The sequence below is a fragment of the Vipera berus genome (assembly GCF_964194415.1).
Source record: "Vipera berus genome assembly, chromosome: 7".
Lineage (NCBI taxonomy): Eukaryota > Metazoa > Chordata > Lepidosauria > Squamata > Viperidae > Vipera > Vipera berus.
Window position 1 is genome coordinate 43,339,453 of NC_138209.1, and position 18,269 is coordinate 43,357,721.

The window sequence follows — 18,269 nt, forward strand, 5'->3', positions numbered from 1 at the left end:
CGAATGCAGCAGCTGTGCAAATAGGACGGCGGAGGTTTGGCAGGATGTGCGCGCACCTCTCCAAACCACTGCCGCCCGTTTGGAGACCTGCCGCGCTCGTCAAACATGGACGAACACGGCAGCTGTGCAAACGGGATGGCGGTGGTTTGGAGAGCTGCGCGCGCAGGTCCCCAAACCTCCGCCGGTAGAGGACGACTGGGAGTCGCAGGAGACGGCTCAAAGAGCCGCATGCGGCTCTGGAGCCGTGGGTTGCCGACCCGTGCTCTATACTATCGTACTTTAACTCGAGGCATTGCAAAACATACATAGTTTCAGTGTATCTAGCAAAAACAATTATCCTTGTATATAATTTTGTATTAACATACTTTGACTTAAACCTCATGAGTATTCTATAAATATTATTTTTTAAACAGACGTGGTCTCAAGTGCGTAAACATGAGATTTTAAGAGAAGAATTGCGACAAAGAAGAAAACAACTAGAAGCTTTAATGGCTGAGCATCAGAGAAGACAAAATTTAGCAGATGCTTCACCTGTTGCACCTGGATCTGTTAAAAGTAATGGATCAGAGACTCGGTGTACTCCCCAGCAAAGCAGAACAGAAAAGTAAGATTAAATTCTATTCATCTGGTATGAAAAAAAATCTTGTAAAGACTATTTCCCCCCCAAAAGGGTTAGGATCCATTTAAAATAGTTATAATTAGAGTTGTCTGAGCATTATCTGAGGAGAAGGGGGTCCTTTTCTCTACAAGTTATCCTAAATGCTGATAAGCGTGGGATATTGTTGCTTCCTTTTTCTACCCTGTTTCATCAGCCCTGCAGTTAAAGTGGTTGCCTAATAGGTTGTTGCAGCGCCATTTATATAAAAACGTTTATTTTTTATAAAAATAAGGTTTATAAAATTTTTATAAAGTGACTCTCTTAATAAAAATTTCTAGGGCTCAAATGTCTTTAAATTTTGATCCTCTCAATCATGTTTTAATTATTATTATAATTGGCCAGAATGCTGGTTAGGTTGTCAGGTTTATAGCTCAGTATAAACATGAGCAGCAACTATCACATTATAGTTTGCTTTTTAAAAAAATCACTTGTTCTTTTATAGATAATATTAACCCTTTAAAATAGGCCAGGTCATGAAATACCATTCCACAAGAATGTGTAACAAAATTTTGAAAGTCACGAGAGTATTTTCACTTCATTTTCACTTCATACTCAGCACAGTTGAGGCAGAGCTAAAGAGTTTATTTCTAATGGAATCTTCCTGTCATAGACTTAGATCATGCGTTTCTAAATGCTGTTGTGTAGTTTTTCCAAGATCAATTTTGTACTTCTCTGCATTAACAGTATATAAATCCACCAAAAGGGAGTATATTAATAAAATGTATATTTATCCTTTAGATGTCATTTGGTATTCTCACAATTCCTAAACAATAAAAAAATGAATAAGATATTCATTTGGGAAATATTTTACATTGTTTTTGATATGATGTAATGTTTTAGCTCTGTATGACTTATTTTCACTTTTATTATACTTTAGCATAACTTTTAAAATTCCTAATGCTAGGACAATGGCAACATGGGGAGGATCTACACAGTGTGCATTTGATGAAGATGAAGGTGATGAAGAAGTATACCTTTCTGATGGGCTGGCTCAAGCAGAAGAGGAAGAGGAAGAACAAGAATGTAGTTCCAATGAAATGTCCATGTGTCCCAATATAGATCAAATCTCATATTGTGCAAAAGAAGATAAGGAGAGGTTAGTTGAATTTCTGTTCTTCAGCCCAACCACTTCAGAGATTGTTATGTCCAAATAGGAGGCAGGAGCATTAAGTATGTGTGCTGCCTTGTGGTCACCCACAACTTGCCACGGCCAACTTGGCATGGCCAATTCACCACAGGATAATTCACCATGGCCAGTTTGCCACCAGAGAACTCACCGCGGGATAAGAGTTACACTAATATCAAAGAAATAGTAGAATAGCAGTAGAATAGTAGTAGAATAGAACCATTAAAGAATGAATGCCAAAGGAGGAACAAAATGAAATGTGAATAAAAAAGGAAAAGATTTTTAAAATTATTTTAAATAATTAAATTGAATTGTTAAATTGTCCCACAGTGAGTTGGCCTGTGGTGAGTTGGCCATGGTGAATTGTCCCACAGCAAGTTGGTCGTGGTGAGTTGGCTATGGTGAGTTGATTGTGGCAAGTTGTCCCATACCTGGAACTGACTAAAAATAAAGGTAGCATGTAGTAATAATAAGTAGTAGTAATAAATGAGGTACTACCTTGATGTGATTGTGGGGCTTACATGTATTATTCAAGGTAAGAGTTAGGCCAGAGTTCAACCATACTTAATAAGGAGCCAGATGAAGAGTGTCTCTCCCATAAATAATATGGTGAGAAATAATTTATAGAACTTATGCCAGATTAATGAACTATAATAGGAATATTCTTTATTGGCCAAGTGTGATTGTACATACAAGGAGTAATGTAATGTACAGTGTATAATATACAGTATATAGTGCATAGTGTAGTATAGATCAGGGGTCGGCAACCTTAAACATTTCCCAGAGGGGAAAAAAAACACCGGGAGCTGTAAAACTTACGGTAGCGCACACACACACACACACACACACACACACAAGGGGAGCAATTTGATTGAACAGTTTAATTAAAAAGAAATAGAGGCTGCTGTGCATCTCCCTCTCTCCCCTCTGTCTCCCTCTCTCCGATCTTCCGCTCACCAGGCAGGCTGGCTTCACGTTGTTCTCAGACAAGCTGACACATTTTAATAACATATCACATTTGATCTGTATACTGCCCAGAGTCACTCTGTGATGGAGATTGGCAGAGATAGATAGATAGATAGATAGATAGATAGATAGATAGATAGATAGATAGATAGATAGATAGATAGATGATAGATATGAAATTGAAGATGGGTTAACTTTAGGCAAAACTTACCTGATAATAAAAGATCCAACAAAATGGGCAGTACCAGGTAATTACAGACCAATTACCTATTTAGCAACAGCTTTCAAATTGCTAACTGGTGTAGATAATGCAGTCCAACAGCATCTATTTGAAAACATTTTCCATTTGAGTAGAAAGGAAACTACCCAAGCAGCCCAGGGACAAAAGATCAGCTCTTAATTGACAAGGTGATTCTAGAAAACTGTAAGAAGGAAGACCAACTTGAATGTACAAGAAATACCATTTGCATGCAAGCAAGAACTAGTGGGACCACAAAATAATAGAAAATAAAGAAGCTAAAGTGCTCTGGGATTTTAGAATTCAAGTAGACAAGCATCTATACACAGGCACCTTGGGGCAGAGCATCACTTGATCACCATTGGCATTGGCAAAATCATCAATCAATTGCAAAAGTCAGCTTTATTTGGAACATCTTAAATCCTGCAACTGTAATTACTAAACAGCAAAATCTGATTCCCAGGTCCCTGGGAAGAACTTGACAGGTTGGCAAAAATACCAAATCCAGTCTAAACAGCTGACTAATTGTGTAACCAAACGTAATGTGATATGTTTTAATTTCCTTTGACTAATCCTTAAGCTATTACTTAAATCACCATTAATTTTGTTTATTTTGAGATTTATCCTGAAAAGTTGTATTTTGTAAATCTGCCTCAAAGTAAGAGTGGATTATTTCAAAAAACCCAGCAACCCCAGAAGGAAAAACAGGAGTCATCTACAACTGGGGTCCCCAACCTGTGAGTTGCGGCCCGCTACCGGGCTGTGGCCTACTGGCCACCAGGCCATGGAACAGGCTGGCTAGTACGTGCATATGTGTGCATGCACTTACCCCCACATGTGCTAGCGCCGCCACCACTATGAAAACGGGGCGCCGCGCAGCGAAAACAGGGCAGTGCTAGCAATTGTCACACAGGTAAAATTCTTCCCTCCCTTTCCCTCCAGTCCACCAATCAAAAAAGGTTGGAGATTTTTGATCTACAACATACAGTGAAAAGACTGCAACAGCTACTATATAAGACAAGCAGGCAGAAGATTAGCAGAGCACATCCATGAACATCAACTAATAGTCAAAAGTCATGATGAAAACGTCTTAATTTCACAATATATAGACAAACTTAACCATAGTTTCAACTGGAAAACTGACCATCTTAGACTAAGCCAAGTCCAAAAACACTAGAGAATTCCTAAAACCCTGATACTCCGACAAATCAGCTGTCAACAGGCACACAGACATAAATGATATCTATATACCATTCGAAAGAGATAAGACAAAAAGGGAACAAAAAACCAAAACATCACACCAACAATCAACATTCAGATGAGCAGAGATTAACTCTGAGATTAACATTAGACCAATAATCAACAAGCAAACAATTTTCCAATCAAGGAACCACCAAATAAGCTAACAGTAAATAGCCCAACCAAAGGCCCACCAAAGCCACTCCCATGAACATTGACAGGACCAGCTATTAGAATATAAACTCAGAGCAAATCCCACTTCCTACTAGCACTGGTGATGTTACCTGGTTTGGGTAATGAAAGATCTGTAGAAAAACAAACTCAGAGAGCATCAAGGACCTCTCAGTATTTCCTTTATCAGCTTATCATTCTGCTATTCAGTTTTTCAGCTACTAAAACTCAGTAACTTCTAAGAATTAATTAAATGTACTTTGGGATGTTTTAGTTCAGTTTGCAGTGAAAACAAGTTGTTTACCAGTATATATTCAGAGATGAGCAATTCCTTCCCTAAGAAATAAGGGGGACTGGTTACACACATGTGATGAAGAAAACATACTTGTAAAACAGTATGAAATAAGAAATAAGTTTTCCTCCAAATGAGGTCTCTGGGTTTTTAAATCTGTTGCATTTGTGTCATGGCTGCAATTTTATTTGATGAATTGGTTGTACCAGGAGATGATTTTCTAGAATAATAATCTCTTTTTGTAACAATACTCTTAGCTGGAAGAATCCTCGTCCTCTTTCAGCGGATGGAAACTACCGCCCTCTAGCTAAAGCAAGGCAGCAACAGAACATCAGCATGCGACGGCAAGAAAATCATCGCTGGATGTCTGAACTTTCTTACGTGGAGGAGAAAGAACAATGGCAAGAGCAAATTAACCAATTAAAGAAGCATCTTGAATTCAGTGTCAGTGTTTGTCAGACTTTAATGCAGGACCAACAGGTATGTTGTAAAAATGTTTTTTAAAGAGATTTCTTCAGCATGGGTGAATTTTTTTCAGGTTGCGAATTTGGCTTATTTTGGTCAAGAATCCTAAAACATTTCAGTGCATATCCAATTTATTCCTTCTCACCAATGTGGATTTTTTTTAATCCAGTTGTGTTTCTTCTTGTGTTCCTCCGTAAGATCTTAAAATAGGAATCTGTAAATGAGTATTGCAGCAAATAGTACTTGTCTCCCTTTGGAGAGCTATTATGTGTTATTTTATTTTAACCATTTTAAAACACCTTTCTAAAATTATACCAAAAGATTTTGCAAAATTATGCGAAAAGATTTTGGGGATGGTTAGAGTTTCAGTAATATACCTTAAATATTTTATGAACTGTTTGGATTTTTCTAGCTCAGTTTTAACCAGGAACTAAAATCAATTAAGTTTAATAAACTGAAAATAAATTCAGACATTGGGTAGCTCTGAGCCATAGGATAAGCCGAGAGGCTTTTCTACCAGACCTCATGTATTCCTGGAGAACTTTTGGACTAAGATGCTGCTCCTGGAAAAATAATTACGATAGTGGCCGATATATATTTGACCTACTGCATTCTTTTTAAAAGTCTAAAATACTTAACATTATTTTTGTTTGCAGATGCTCTCTTGTTTACTGCAGACCTTGCTTACAGGTCCTTATAGTGTCATGCCTGGTAATGTTGCTTCACCACAGGTACACCTTATAATGCATCAATTAAATCAGTGCTATGCACAGCTGACCTGGCAACAAAATAATGTTCAAAGGTATCCACTTTAACTTTACATTTTTTCACAACATAATTATGTGCATTTAATTATTTTTGATGTATCTATTCTAAGAGAATTCTTTCACATTAAATTTCTATATGTGAAAGTTACAGATAAAGAAAGTACCGTATTTTGGAAAGTGCAAAAATACACTTTAGTCAGGTGCATTTTAATAATAGTAATAGCAGTAATTAATTTTGAAATGCAGTAGAATAGAAAACTCAATTGGGCCAAGCTGGATACTAAGGCAATATCCAACTTTCCGAATTCAAAACAACCTAGACTTTGAGAAACTCAGTTTCCTTCTGTATCCAAGGTCCAGATGAAATCCCGATCCAATTCGCTAATCGTCTTGGAAATTTTTAACAGATGAACTTCTTACTAGAAACTAATAGGAAATAAGTTCAAATTGGTTTGATTCTATTTATGTACCAGTTACTGAGGGCAGCAATGTGCCAGGTCCAGGGACGCCTTGCCATAAAAGATTGTTAAAATATTAAAAATTAGGCATGATTACAAGAAACTGATAACCTCTAAAAAGCTTCCTGAACTATTAAAATATGGTCAGATCTGTAATTTACAGCAAAACAGAGATATTCAATTTTCCTCTGTAACATTGTATTGTTTTATTGAATGAATGTAAAATTCAGTTCTGTGTTGGATATATATGAGCCATGGTGGTGCAGTGGTTAGAATGCAGTATAGCAAGCTAATTCTGCTGACTGCCAGTTGCAAGCAGCTGAGCAGTTCGATTGTCACCTGCTCAAGGTTGACAACTTAGCCTTCTATCCTTCCAAGGTCGGTAAAAATGATGACCCAGATTGTTGGGGGCAATATGCTGACTCTGTAAACTGCTTAGAGATGGCTGTAAATCACTGTGAAGCAGTATATAAATCTAAGTGCTATTGCCATATTTCTGTTACAGCTTCAATTTAGGAGAGTTTTTATGCAAATTATTTATTAATCCTAACCATGGGCTTCCGGCTAAGCAAAGTACTGATGCTCTAGCCTTTGTAAACCTTCCTCCCTGGCCTCTAGTGTCAGTATCAGAAATCAAATGTATTATTCAATCTCTGAAATCTAATAAGGTGCGTGGAGAAGATTTTCTACTTCCAGAAGTCTTCAAGATACATATTGATTGGTGGGCCCATTTTGCAGGGCTATTCTCCCTTATAAATAATACAAGTTGCATCCCAGTCATATGGGAATTACAGTTCCCATATATAAAAAGGGGCAAAATGGTGCCCCAAAATTATAGACCAATACACTTTATTGGAATTGTGACTAAAATGCAGGCAAAATACCTTTGGTGAAAAATAAAAGATTGGGTAATGGAAAGATATTTCTTAGTGGAGGAACAAGCTGGATCTAGATCTGTGCCCCACAACAGACAATTGTTTTATTTTACACCATCTCATAACAAAACAAGAACTAATGACAAAAAACTGTTTACTGCCTTTACATATCTCAATACAGCTTTTGGTTTTATAAAAAAACAGTTTGTGGAAAAATATTGCCGAACTTAAATATGGAATCCAGACTCTTAACTCTTGGTTAAGGCCCTCTACTCAAACACCCATTTGACAGTCTGCGTGGGGGAAATGGTCCTTTAACTTCACCCAAAAGGCTGTTAGATAGGTTTATATTCTAGCCCCGATGCTTTTTCACTCTGTGTCTGTGATATTCCAGAATTCCTGTAGTTTTCAGACACTCCTATGCAAAGATCCATGATAAATTCATTTTTATCCTTTTATATCCTGACATATTTCTAATGACACACTATTAAATAGGCCATTGAAGACTGTTGTGAAAACTAAATATCGTCTATGTTCTTATTTTTTTTAAACTTCAATAAAACCAACTTTAAAGTGAAGGTATTTAGCAAAAGACACAAAATATGACTGGAAGATTAATGAAGAACTTTAGTGAGCAAGTGGATTTTTACTGATTTGGGAATAGTTTTTGCCGACATAGGTTTGTGAATAAATCATACATGGAAGCATACTTGGAACTGATAAGAACACATCAGCTCCTACAGTCATAGCAGAAATAGGTACCATTACTTATATAGCTAATTAATAATTAAAGTTTTTACATACTCGTAAAGGATTCATTTAATGGATCCTGATATGCTACTCATGTATGTTTAGTAGAACACATAAGTATGATTTCAGCCTAATTCTTGGGTAAGCTAACTTAAGTTAATTCATGGCATGGGTTTGCCATGCATTATTTACTTTCAGCTGCCTCCCAGGCAAGAAACATTTTTAAACAGAATTCTAGATATCAGTGCTGACAAGGAGTGTTGACAAAAAATAGATCTTCAAATTGGTTGGCGAAAGAACAAAACTATTTTCCAATTTGAAATATCTGTCAAAGATTTTGATGCAATTCTTAAGAAGGACCTTTTCTAGAACAAATTTTGAGGTGTTGGATTCCATGACAAAATATGTGCACTTCCATTGCCTGCCATATCGTTAGTGGACATGTATATACAGTGTTCCAACTTGACTGTCAACTATATGCCCCTCTTAGGCTTAAATATTTAACATCCCTACTTGAAAGACGGCCTGCTGGGATCTGAGTAGTAGATTGTCCTATTTCCTTCTGAGCTCTAATGTATATATTATGATTAGAACTGCTAGGTTTACAGCTAAGGAGGTTAAGCTAAGAACCCTTTATTTTAAACAGGGTATGCTCAAAGATAGTATATTTATCTACATGCTGATTTTTGGTATTCACCACAAATGTATTTTATTACTATATTTTCTTTTATCTAGAATTAGATCCTTTATTTTATTTTTATTTTTTGTATGGTTATAACGTTGATAAGGTTATAATCAATTAATACACTACTATTACAGTACAGTACATTCTAAAAGATTGAACATTTCCAGGACTATAGCAACAATGAATTAATTATAACAGCCTTGCTTAGTTTTTAAAAGATACGTAGAGGTTAAGGCGTATGTTAAATATGTAGAATATCTTGGTTTTATTCTTTCTTATAGCTACTTATAGCAAACATTTATTTCCTTCTGCTCAATAATTAAATGTAATTTAATTACTTGCCCCAACTTTATATTACTCTCTTTTCATAAATAATTACTTAACAGGTTGAAGCAAATGTTAAATAATCTCATGCGTCAGCAAGAAAAACAGCAGACCAGAACACCCAAAGAGGAGAAAGACAACAGGGCACCACCATATCCATCACCAACTGTGTTTTGTCCCTTTAGTTTCCCTTCTCAAGCAATGAACTTGTTCAATATGCCTGGATTCACAAATTTCTCTTCTTTCCCACCAGGTAGGCATTTTCAGAATTTAGGAGTAGCAATGATACTGCTTTTCTTGTTGCAAACAAATGGCCAGAAAGCACTACCTAGTTTCATATTGTTCTCTCTTCAAAGCGAATTGTTCTTGGTTTTCTTAAGTATCTTCTAACTAATTAAATTTGTTAATATTATGTAGAACATGCTTGAATTGCCTCTTTAATAGCGAAGAAAATATTTGACATCTTAGTTTGTGGTTTTAATTTATTGCTTCCATCTAAATAATATTTTTCCTCCAGTACTGTTAAGATTAAAAAATAATTCATATTATTCAAAAGAAAATTTACAAAGATTAAGAACAAAAGAGTACATGTTTGCCTGTCTTACAGTAATCGAGAATGAAGAGAAGTAAAATATAAAAGGAATTTAATTGACGATATATGTTTAATAATGTTTATTTGAACCATTCAATTTTCTAAACAAAACTGAACTGCTATTCTTTTGATTCAGATGTTAGTAAATTTTATATAACGGAATTAAGACTGAACTTTCGTACAGCACCCTAAAATCAACTAAAAGTGAAATATGGTCCCTGCAGCATTTGTTCATCTGTAAGAGAACATTCTCAGTTGAACATAAAAATTTATTTACTGCCAGAGGAAATAGCACTTAATGTGCAGATTGATTTTACTATTTGCTCCTCAAATGCATTAACTAGGAAATAATTTAAGTAAAAAATGTAGTATCTAGGTTAGTATATATTCTTATTCTCAAGTTATTTCAACTTTATTTTTTCCTGTAAATCTATAAATTATAGTACAGATTTCATATACTGGGATTCAAATCATTCTTATAGCCATGTGATTGACATAGCATGGTTATAAATGGAATAATTTCATCTGAGCTATTTTGAGTATCCTGAAGAAAAATAGCAACATAACTTGAAAACCCAATAATATGTTAGTGTTTATTTACTTTTCTTGTATTCTGTGATTAAAAAAAATAATTAAATTATGTAGATAACCTATTTCTGATCTCATTTATTTTTATAGGCATCAATCTTGGTCAGATGTTCCCATCTGGGGACTTTTCACATAATTGTAATGTTCAAAACAGTGAACATCAGCCAACCTTAAACCATAACAGTACTGGAAAAACTGACTATATGGCATTTCCAAAGCCATTTGAAAGTAATTCTACCTCTGGAGCAGAGAACCAAAGGTATCTGAAACCTAGTATGAGGTATCCGCTTATAGTGCTTGGCGAGCAGCATTCCATTATGATTTACACTTGATATTCTGCTTGTGAAAAGAAAATTTTTCTTGTATTTGGTATTCTTTTCTCTTGAACACGGACGTAATGAAAGAGGTGCTTATAAATGATATACCGTATATACTTGAGTATAAGCCGACTCGAGTATAAGCCGAGACCCCCAATTTCACCCCCAAAACCTGGAAAAAGTTATTGACTCGAGTATAAGCCGATCCGCCGTTCTGCAAGCCTCTGCCGCCAGCAGAGGCTCGATCCGCCATTTTGCAAGCCTGAATACACAGGAATACCCTGTGTGGCCGCGGCTCTCGGGGAAGCCCTGGCTGTCCGCTTCCTCGCTCCACGCTGCCATTCGGGGCCCGCGCGTTCCCCGGGCAAATCGCGGCGCCCAGCAGGCGAGGAAACACGCCCGCTCCAGTCGCCCCCCCTTCCCTCAGGAGACGCGAAGCAAGTGACCGCCCGGAGCTTACCGAGGACTTGCGCGCGACCGAGGCTTCGGTGCTTCCAGGATCGCGCGCACCTCCCCAAACCTCCCCAAACGTCGGCAGGTCTCCGTTCCTCCTGCCGACCTTTGGGGAGGTTTGGGCGCCTCCCCAAACCTCCCCAAACCTCGGCAGGTCTCCGTTCCTCCTGCCGACCTTTGGGGAGGTTTGGGCGCCTCCCCAAACCTCGGCAGGTCTCCGTTCCTCCTGCCGACCTTTGGGGAGGTTTGGGCGCCTCCCCAAACCTCCCCAAACCTCGGCAGGTCTCCGTTCCTCCTGCCGACCTTTGGGGAGGTTTGGGCGCCTCCCCAAACCTCCCCAAACCTCGGCAGGTCTCCGTTCCTCCTGCCGACCTTTGGGGAGGTTTGGGCGCCTCCCCAAACCTCTGCAGGTCTCCGTTCCTCCGCGCAGACCTGCCGACCTTTGGGGAGGTTTGGGCGCCTCCCCAAACCTCGGCAGGTCTCCGTTCCTCCTGCCGACCTTTGGGGAGGTTTGGGCGCCTCCCCAAACCTCCCCAAACCTCGGCAGGTCTCCGTTCCTCCTGCCGACCTTTGGGGAGGTTTGGGCGCCTCCCCAAACCTCGGCAGGTCTCCGTTCCTCCTGCCGACCTTTGGGGAGGTTTGGGCGCCTCCCCAAACCTCGGCAGGTCTCCGTTCCTCCTGCCGACCTTTGGGGAGGTTTGGGCGCCTCCCCAAACCTCCCCAAACCTCGGCAGGTCTCCGTTCCTCCTGCCGACCTTTGGGGAGGTTTGGGCGCCTCCCCAAACCTCCCCAAACCTCGGCAGGTCTCCGTTTGGGGAGGCGCCCAAACCTCCCCAAAGGTCGGCAGGAGGAACGGAGACCTGCCGAGGTTTGGGGAGGTTTGGGGAGGCGCCCAAACCTCCCCAAAGGTCGGCAGGTCTGCGCGGAGGAACGGAGACCTGCCGAGGTTTGGGGAGGTTTGGGGAGGCGCCCAAACCTCCCCAAACAGGAACGGAGACCTGCCGAGGTTTGGGGAGGTTTGGGGAGGCGCCCAAACCTCCCCAAACAGGAACGGAGACCTGCCGAGGTTTGGGGAGGTTTGGGGAGGCGCCCAAACCTCCCCAAACGTCGGCAGGTCTGCGCGGAGGAACGGAGACCTGCCGAGGTTTGGGGAGGTTTGGGGAGGCGCCCAAACCTCCCCAAACAGGAACGGAGACCTGCCGAGGTTTGGGGAGGTTTGGGGAGGCGCCCAAACCTCCCCAAACGTCGGCAGGTCTGCGCGGAGGAACGGAGACCTGCCGAGGTTTGGGGAGGTTTGGGGCGGCGCCCAAACCTCCCCAAACAGGAACGGAGACCTGCCGAGGTTTGGGGAGGTTTGGGGAGGCGCCCAAACCTCCCCAAAGGTCGGCAGGTCTGCGCGGAGGAACGGAGACCTGCCGAGGTTTGGGGAGGTTTGGGGAGGCGCCCAAACCTCCCCAAACAGGAACGGAGACCTGCCGAGGTTTGGGGAGGTTTGGGGAGGCGCCCAAACCTCCCCAAACGTCGGCAGGTCTGCGCGGAGGAACGGAGACCTGCCGAGGTTTGGGGAGGCGCCCAAACCTCCCCAAAGGTCGGCAGGAGGAACGGAGAGCTGCCGAGGTTTGGGGAGGTTTGGGGAGGCGCCCAAACCTCCCCAAACGTCGGCAGGTCTGTGCGGAGGAACGGAGACCTGCCGAGGTTTGGGGAGGCGCCCAAACCTCCCCAAACAGGAACGGAGACCTGCCGAGGTTTGGGGAGGCGCCCAAACCTCCCCAAAGGTCGGCAGGAAGAACGGAGACCTGCCGAGGTTTGGGGAGGTTTGGGGAGGCGCCCAAACCTCCCCAAAGGTCGGCAGGTCTGCGCGGAGGAACGGAGACCTGCCGAGGTTTGGGGAGGTTTGGGGAGGCGCCCAAACCTCCCCAAACAGGAACGGAGACCTGCCGAGGTTTGGGGAGGTTTGGGGAGGCGCCCAAACCTCCCCAAACGTCGGCAGGTCTGTGCGGAGGAACGGAGACCTGCCGAGGTTTGGGGAGGTTTGGGGAGGCGCCCAAACCTCCCCAAACAGGAACGGAGACCTGCCGAGGTTTGGGGAGGCGCCCAAACCTCCCCAAACGTCGGCAGGTCTGCGCGGAGGAACGGAGACCTGCCGAGGTTTGGGGAGGCGCCCAAACCTCCCCAAAGGTCGGCAGGAGGAACGGAGACCTGCCGAGGTTTGGGGAGGTTTGGGGAGGCGCCCAAACCTCCCCAAACGTCGGCAGGTCTGCGCGGAGGAACGGAGACCTGCCGAGGTTTGGGGAGGTTTGGGGAGGCGCCCAAACCTCCCCAAAGGTCGGCAGGAGGAACGGAGACCTGCCGAGGTTTGGGGAGGCGCCCAAACCTCCCCAAAGGTCGGCAGGAGGAACGGAGACCTGCCGAGGTTTGGGGAGGTTTGGGGAGGCGCCCAAACCTCCCCAAAGGTCGGCAGGAGGAACGGAGACCTGCCGAGGTTTGGGGAGGTTTGGGGAGGCGCCCAAACCTCCCCAAACGTCGGCAGGTCTGCGCGGAGGAACGGAGACCTGCCGAGGTTTGGGGAGGAGCCCAAACCTCCCCAAACGTCGGCAGGTCTCCGTTCCTCCGCGCCCTGCCTGCCTGCTTCTTTCCGCTGCGGAAAGAAGCAGGCAGGCAAGGCGCGGAGGTCCGGAGACCTGCCGACGTTTGGGGAGGTTTGGGGAGGTGCGCGCGCACCTCCCCAAACCTCCCCAAACTTCGGCAGGTCTCGGACGGCGGTGGCTTGGGAGAGGTGCACGCGATCCCGGAAGCACCAAAGCCTCGGCCGCGCACAAGTCCTCGGTAAGTTTTTTTGTTGACTGGAGTATAAGCCGAAGTGGAATTTTTCAGCCCAAAAAGTGGGCTGAAAAATTCGGCTTATACTCAAGTATATACGGTATTTCAGTATTTGTTGAGATGAGGAATTTCCTTTACTCAAAGGTACTCGGTATTAGTCTGATTCCATTTAGGTTCAGCAATAACTGATCTTCTAATAGAGGCATGTCAAACTGCCAGCCTGCGGGCCGGATGCATCACGTTGAAACTGCGCCCACCTCATTGCTGGAAATGGGGAAAAAGTTGTGATACGTCAAGTGACGTCACGTGATGTCGCGAGTTTGACATGCCTGTTCTAATTGGATGATTCATATTTTACTTTTTTTAAAAAAAATAAGGACAGAATAATGCTTTGTATTCAAAGAACCTTCCTTAGTAGAAACCTCTGAGCACTGAATAGTTTGGTTTCCATTATGATAGAGTTTGATTAATAAAGTTGGTATTTTAGTTGTTTCCCTGCCTTTATTACTTTTACAAATAACTCAAGGTGGTGGACATATCCAACACACCTTCCTCCTATTTTTCCCCACAATAAAAAGCCTGTGAGTTGGGTTGAGAGAGAGTGACTGGCCCAAAGTCACCCAGCTGGTTAATGCATAAAGAGAAAAGGTAGAGCATCATTGGTTTTAATTTCAAACTGTATTTGAAAAAATAAATTATAGAATAATTTTAATTTTGGTTTGTCTTGCTACAAGTACCATATTACTCTGAATATCAATTTAATTGCTAGGCAACAGTAGTTTTTTTTAAAATATCAGTGATTCAAATAGAATGATGTGGGGGCAGGAACCTATCATCTTTTACCATACCTCAGTATTGTTTGAAGACACATTCGGCCTCTTTTTCTGAACCCAATATTTGTGTTTCCAAGGTTATGTGCTAAAGGCTGTTAACGCTGATTATATTGAATGCTGAACCACTGTAAAGAAGGCTGCTGAACTGTATTAGAGATTTGTGCAAAGTAGCAATGGAACTGTGCTAAATTATATTTTTATTTATTAACTTTTCTTGGAAAACCTTTGGCTTTACTACTATGACTGAAATATATTTGGAATGTTTCTGTCTTTATTAAGAAGTCAGAGACAGCCTGAAGAAGAAATGGAAAATAGATCAGCTTGGTTAAATGAGTATCAGGAAGGAGGAAAAGAAAAACAGCCATTTCCCAGGACTGGATTTGCAACCCCTATGCAAAATGCAGCATGTAGCAATCACAAAAATCAACCTGACATAAGCAGACAAAGGGAATTTGATGAAGAATCTCTGGAAAGCTTTAGTAGCATGCCTGACCCGGTGGATCCAACTACTGTGACAAAAACATTTAAACCTAGGAAAGCATCTGCACAGGCCAGTCTGGCTTCAAAAGACAAAACACCAAAGTCCAAGAATAAGAGGAGGAGTAGTTCCCAGTTTAAAAAACGACCTAGAGCTAATGGTATGACAACTGTATATATAAAGTTGGGCTTGTTTTGTGCTTGTGTTGCTCTGTATTTGCATTTTTTTTCTTGAGGTGAGAAAACCTCAAAAACTGAGTCCACAAAACTCTTAAAATAGGCTGCATCAGTGTAAAACTTTATAATTGTTTTCCCTATAGGTAGGTCCTGTGGCAATTCCTGGTGTAACTGAACCAGTACTTTCATATTTTTTTCTTAGATGGAAGCTCCTCTTATAATCTCTCTTGTCCAATGGCACAAGGAGCAGATCTGCTTGCCCTCTTAACCCTATTTAGAATATATATTTTAGATTCATTTGCAAAATATTATGCATGCCCAAAAGAAAGCTTTCCTTAGTTTGGAAAATGTCAGTGAAGAGAGTTAATTGGCCACTTGCCAAAACTATTTCTCTGTGACGTATTTACTTCTGCATGAAATTTGATGTCATTAAGTGTATGTTTAGCATGGTCATAGCCCAAGGTTTATAGAGATTTTGATGATTACCCAGAAATCAATAATTTTTGTTTTATGACATTGTTCCAGCTTAAGAGGTAGACATTGATTGTTAATGGAAGTAGTCATGAAGAAAAGAACCATACATTCAACCAGTAGTTTAACATTTGCATACAATAATATTGAGATTTTTCGAGCCAGCTAATTTGAGGCATAACTGTCAAAGAGTTCTTGGGATTTATGGAATTAGTGAACAAATTAAATGCAGAGTGGTCTATTGATAAAAAAGTAGGATTATACTTTTCAACATTGAAGACTAATCATTTGTTGCTGTCTAATACAAATAAATAACATTTTTGCTATATTCAAAATAATATTCACACCATATAAACGATATTTATTAATACACTTTGTGACATTAAATCACACTATGAAGATTATAGGACAAGACCTTATGAATGAATGCTTTCTCACCCACTTTACATTTCTATTGTAAAATAATTGTAGATAATGCTTATAGATGTCTTTTTTTAGTGCCTTTCAGAAATATTACTGTCTTGTAACATGGTTGGTTTTATTAGTTGGTATAGCTTCTGTTATTTGACTCAAATCAACATTTAATTTAATCTAAACCATTTTTTTAATTAGTTGATTCAACTTACAAGTAGAATCCTTTAAGATATTTTGCTTAATAGATTGACATTGGGTTTGATATTTTAAAATGTTACAGCTTTGGAGAATTAGAATAAGTTGTAAAACTAAAATCTATTTATTTAAAGGTTTTGAAAGTGCCAGTGTTTCTAGTACATGTGAGCCTTACAAAGGCAATAGTGGTCGACCTTCAACTCGGAAAGAAGAATTTGTTCAAGCAAAAGTGTTCAGTAAAAAGAATCGGGAACAATTAGAGAAAATAATTAAATATAGTAGATCATCAGAAATGTCTTCAGGTACTTATTTTAAAATATTTAAATGATATACCTCTAAAATAAATGGATCCATATGTTCTTCATGTTTGCATATAAAGAATTGGGTTTTAAATCTTTTGTTACAACACACAACTGCTAACTGTTTAGCAGAATATTCACAGAACATAATACAGAGTATATTGATAAAAAATATAATTGTGAAAATATGGATGGATTTTTTTATTTCAGTCCTAAATTCATTTCCATTCTATTAAGATCCTTTTAAATATAATAACAAATGGATTCAGGTAAGCATATTTAAAATTAAAACTCAGCTTAAATAATTTGTTCATAGATTGTGTTGTCATTATGTTAATAACATGTTTAATTGCTACGTTTACCAATTTGTTTTAATAAATGTTTAAAGCAAGTAAATAGCAACAAGTTTCAAGAATCAAATTATTCCTGATTAATAATTGTACAACAGTGCACTTTTTCACTATACACATGCCTACATATATATATAGTGAAAAAGTATACTGTTCAAATATGTATGTATGTATACATATATAAAAAAGTGCATTATATATATCCAATATGCATGCATGTACATGTGTTTCTGTGTTAACATTTGCAATTAAGAATGTGTGATGGGACTGATAGACATAATTTCTCTTGTCAAAATACTTCACTAAGGATTGGGGGATTTTGATGAATAGACTAGCTTGTCCTGAAGGGGACATCTCAAAATCAGGCAGAAGGACTTGGATAAAGATTTTGTTCATTTTTCAGAGATCACTCTCAGTGAATATTTAGCAGCCTCTTCTAATCTCTTATGAAGTATTTTCAGGGATTAATTGGACACAGTCAAAATAAGGTTCTTTTAGTCTTCTGTTCATAAATGAGAGTTAAACTCAATAAAAGAAAGGCCCATTTTCTCTATATATAATAGTTTCACTTGGAAGAGCTAAACTCCTATTACTCAGTTGTAGTTCTAAACATATTTGGTATACATGCATAATGTGTGAGAGGGCATATTCAGATTTAACAATAAACTGGGAGTGTTCAGAGCAGTGCCTACATTTTTGGAGCTACACACTCCCAAAAGTTATCTGAGGCTTGGATAAAATTTAGATTTGTTTGATTTGGCTTTAGTTCAAATTTCATTCAAGTTAGATTAGTTAAATTTAGTTAATATGCTTTCTACTATTAAAGAATACAGTTTATTGGCAACTTTGGAGGGACTCTAAGGGATTTGAGGAACTTCATGCACCTCTGGGGTCTGAAGTTGCCACAAAACCATAGTTTAACATTATAATCGCGAGCCCAGTCTTCTTTCTTTGGTAATCTATCTCAGAGCCCTTTGCTTTTGTTTTTGATTTATTTCCGTTGCTGCATTGTTTGCATCCAAAGTAAATGTGGCCATGGAGCTTGAACAGGTTACAGAAATTGGCTAATTGGGCACTTTAGGAAAATATTCTTCAATTAGGGAAAACATACTAAAAGCTTTTTGTAGTAGAATGGAATGAAATTTACAGACACATTACATAATTATAATAGATTTGAGACCTTCCACTGTATTGCCTTTTTCTCAGTTCCAGAAAAATAACCAGGAAAATTGCTTCCATAACATTTGCTTGAAAGCTCCAGTGATGGAA

The 18,269-nt window shown here is 40.1% G+C and overlaps 1 protein-coding gene across 8 annotated transcripts in view; it reads left to right on the forward strand.

Moving 5' to 3' along the window:
- The window catches only part of PCM1 (pericentriolar material 1), a 74,522-nt gene that overhangs the window by 32,936 nt on the left and 23,317 nt on the right, over nt 1–18,269 (forward strand). For all 8 annotated transcript variants that reach the window (XM_081332521.1, XM_081332522.1, XM_081332520.1 and 5 more), the window contains 8 exons: nt 414–604; nt 1,563–1,754; nt 4,948–5,170; nt 5,812–5,957; nt 9,077–9,267; nt 10,285–10,453; nt 14,897–15,255; nt 16,486–16,653. In XM_081332521.1, coding sequence (XP_081188647.1) covers nt 414–604; nt 1,563–1,754; nt 4,948–5,170; nt 5,812–5,957; nt 9,077–9,267; nt 10,285–10,453; nt 14,897–15,255; nt 16,486–16,653 — 1,639 coding nt within the window. The remainder of the gene's footprint in view (nt 1–413; nt 605–1,562; nt 1,755–4,947; nt 5,171–5,811; nt 5,958–9,076; nt 9,268–10,284; nt 10,454–14,896; nt 15,256–16,485; nt 16,654–18,269) is intronic.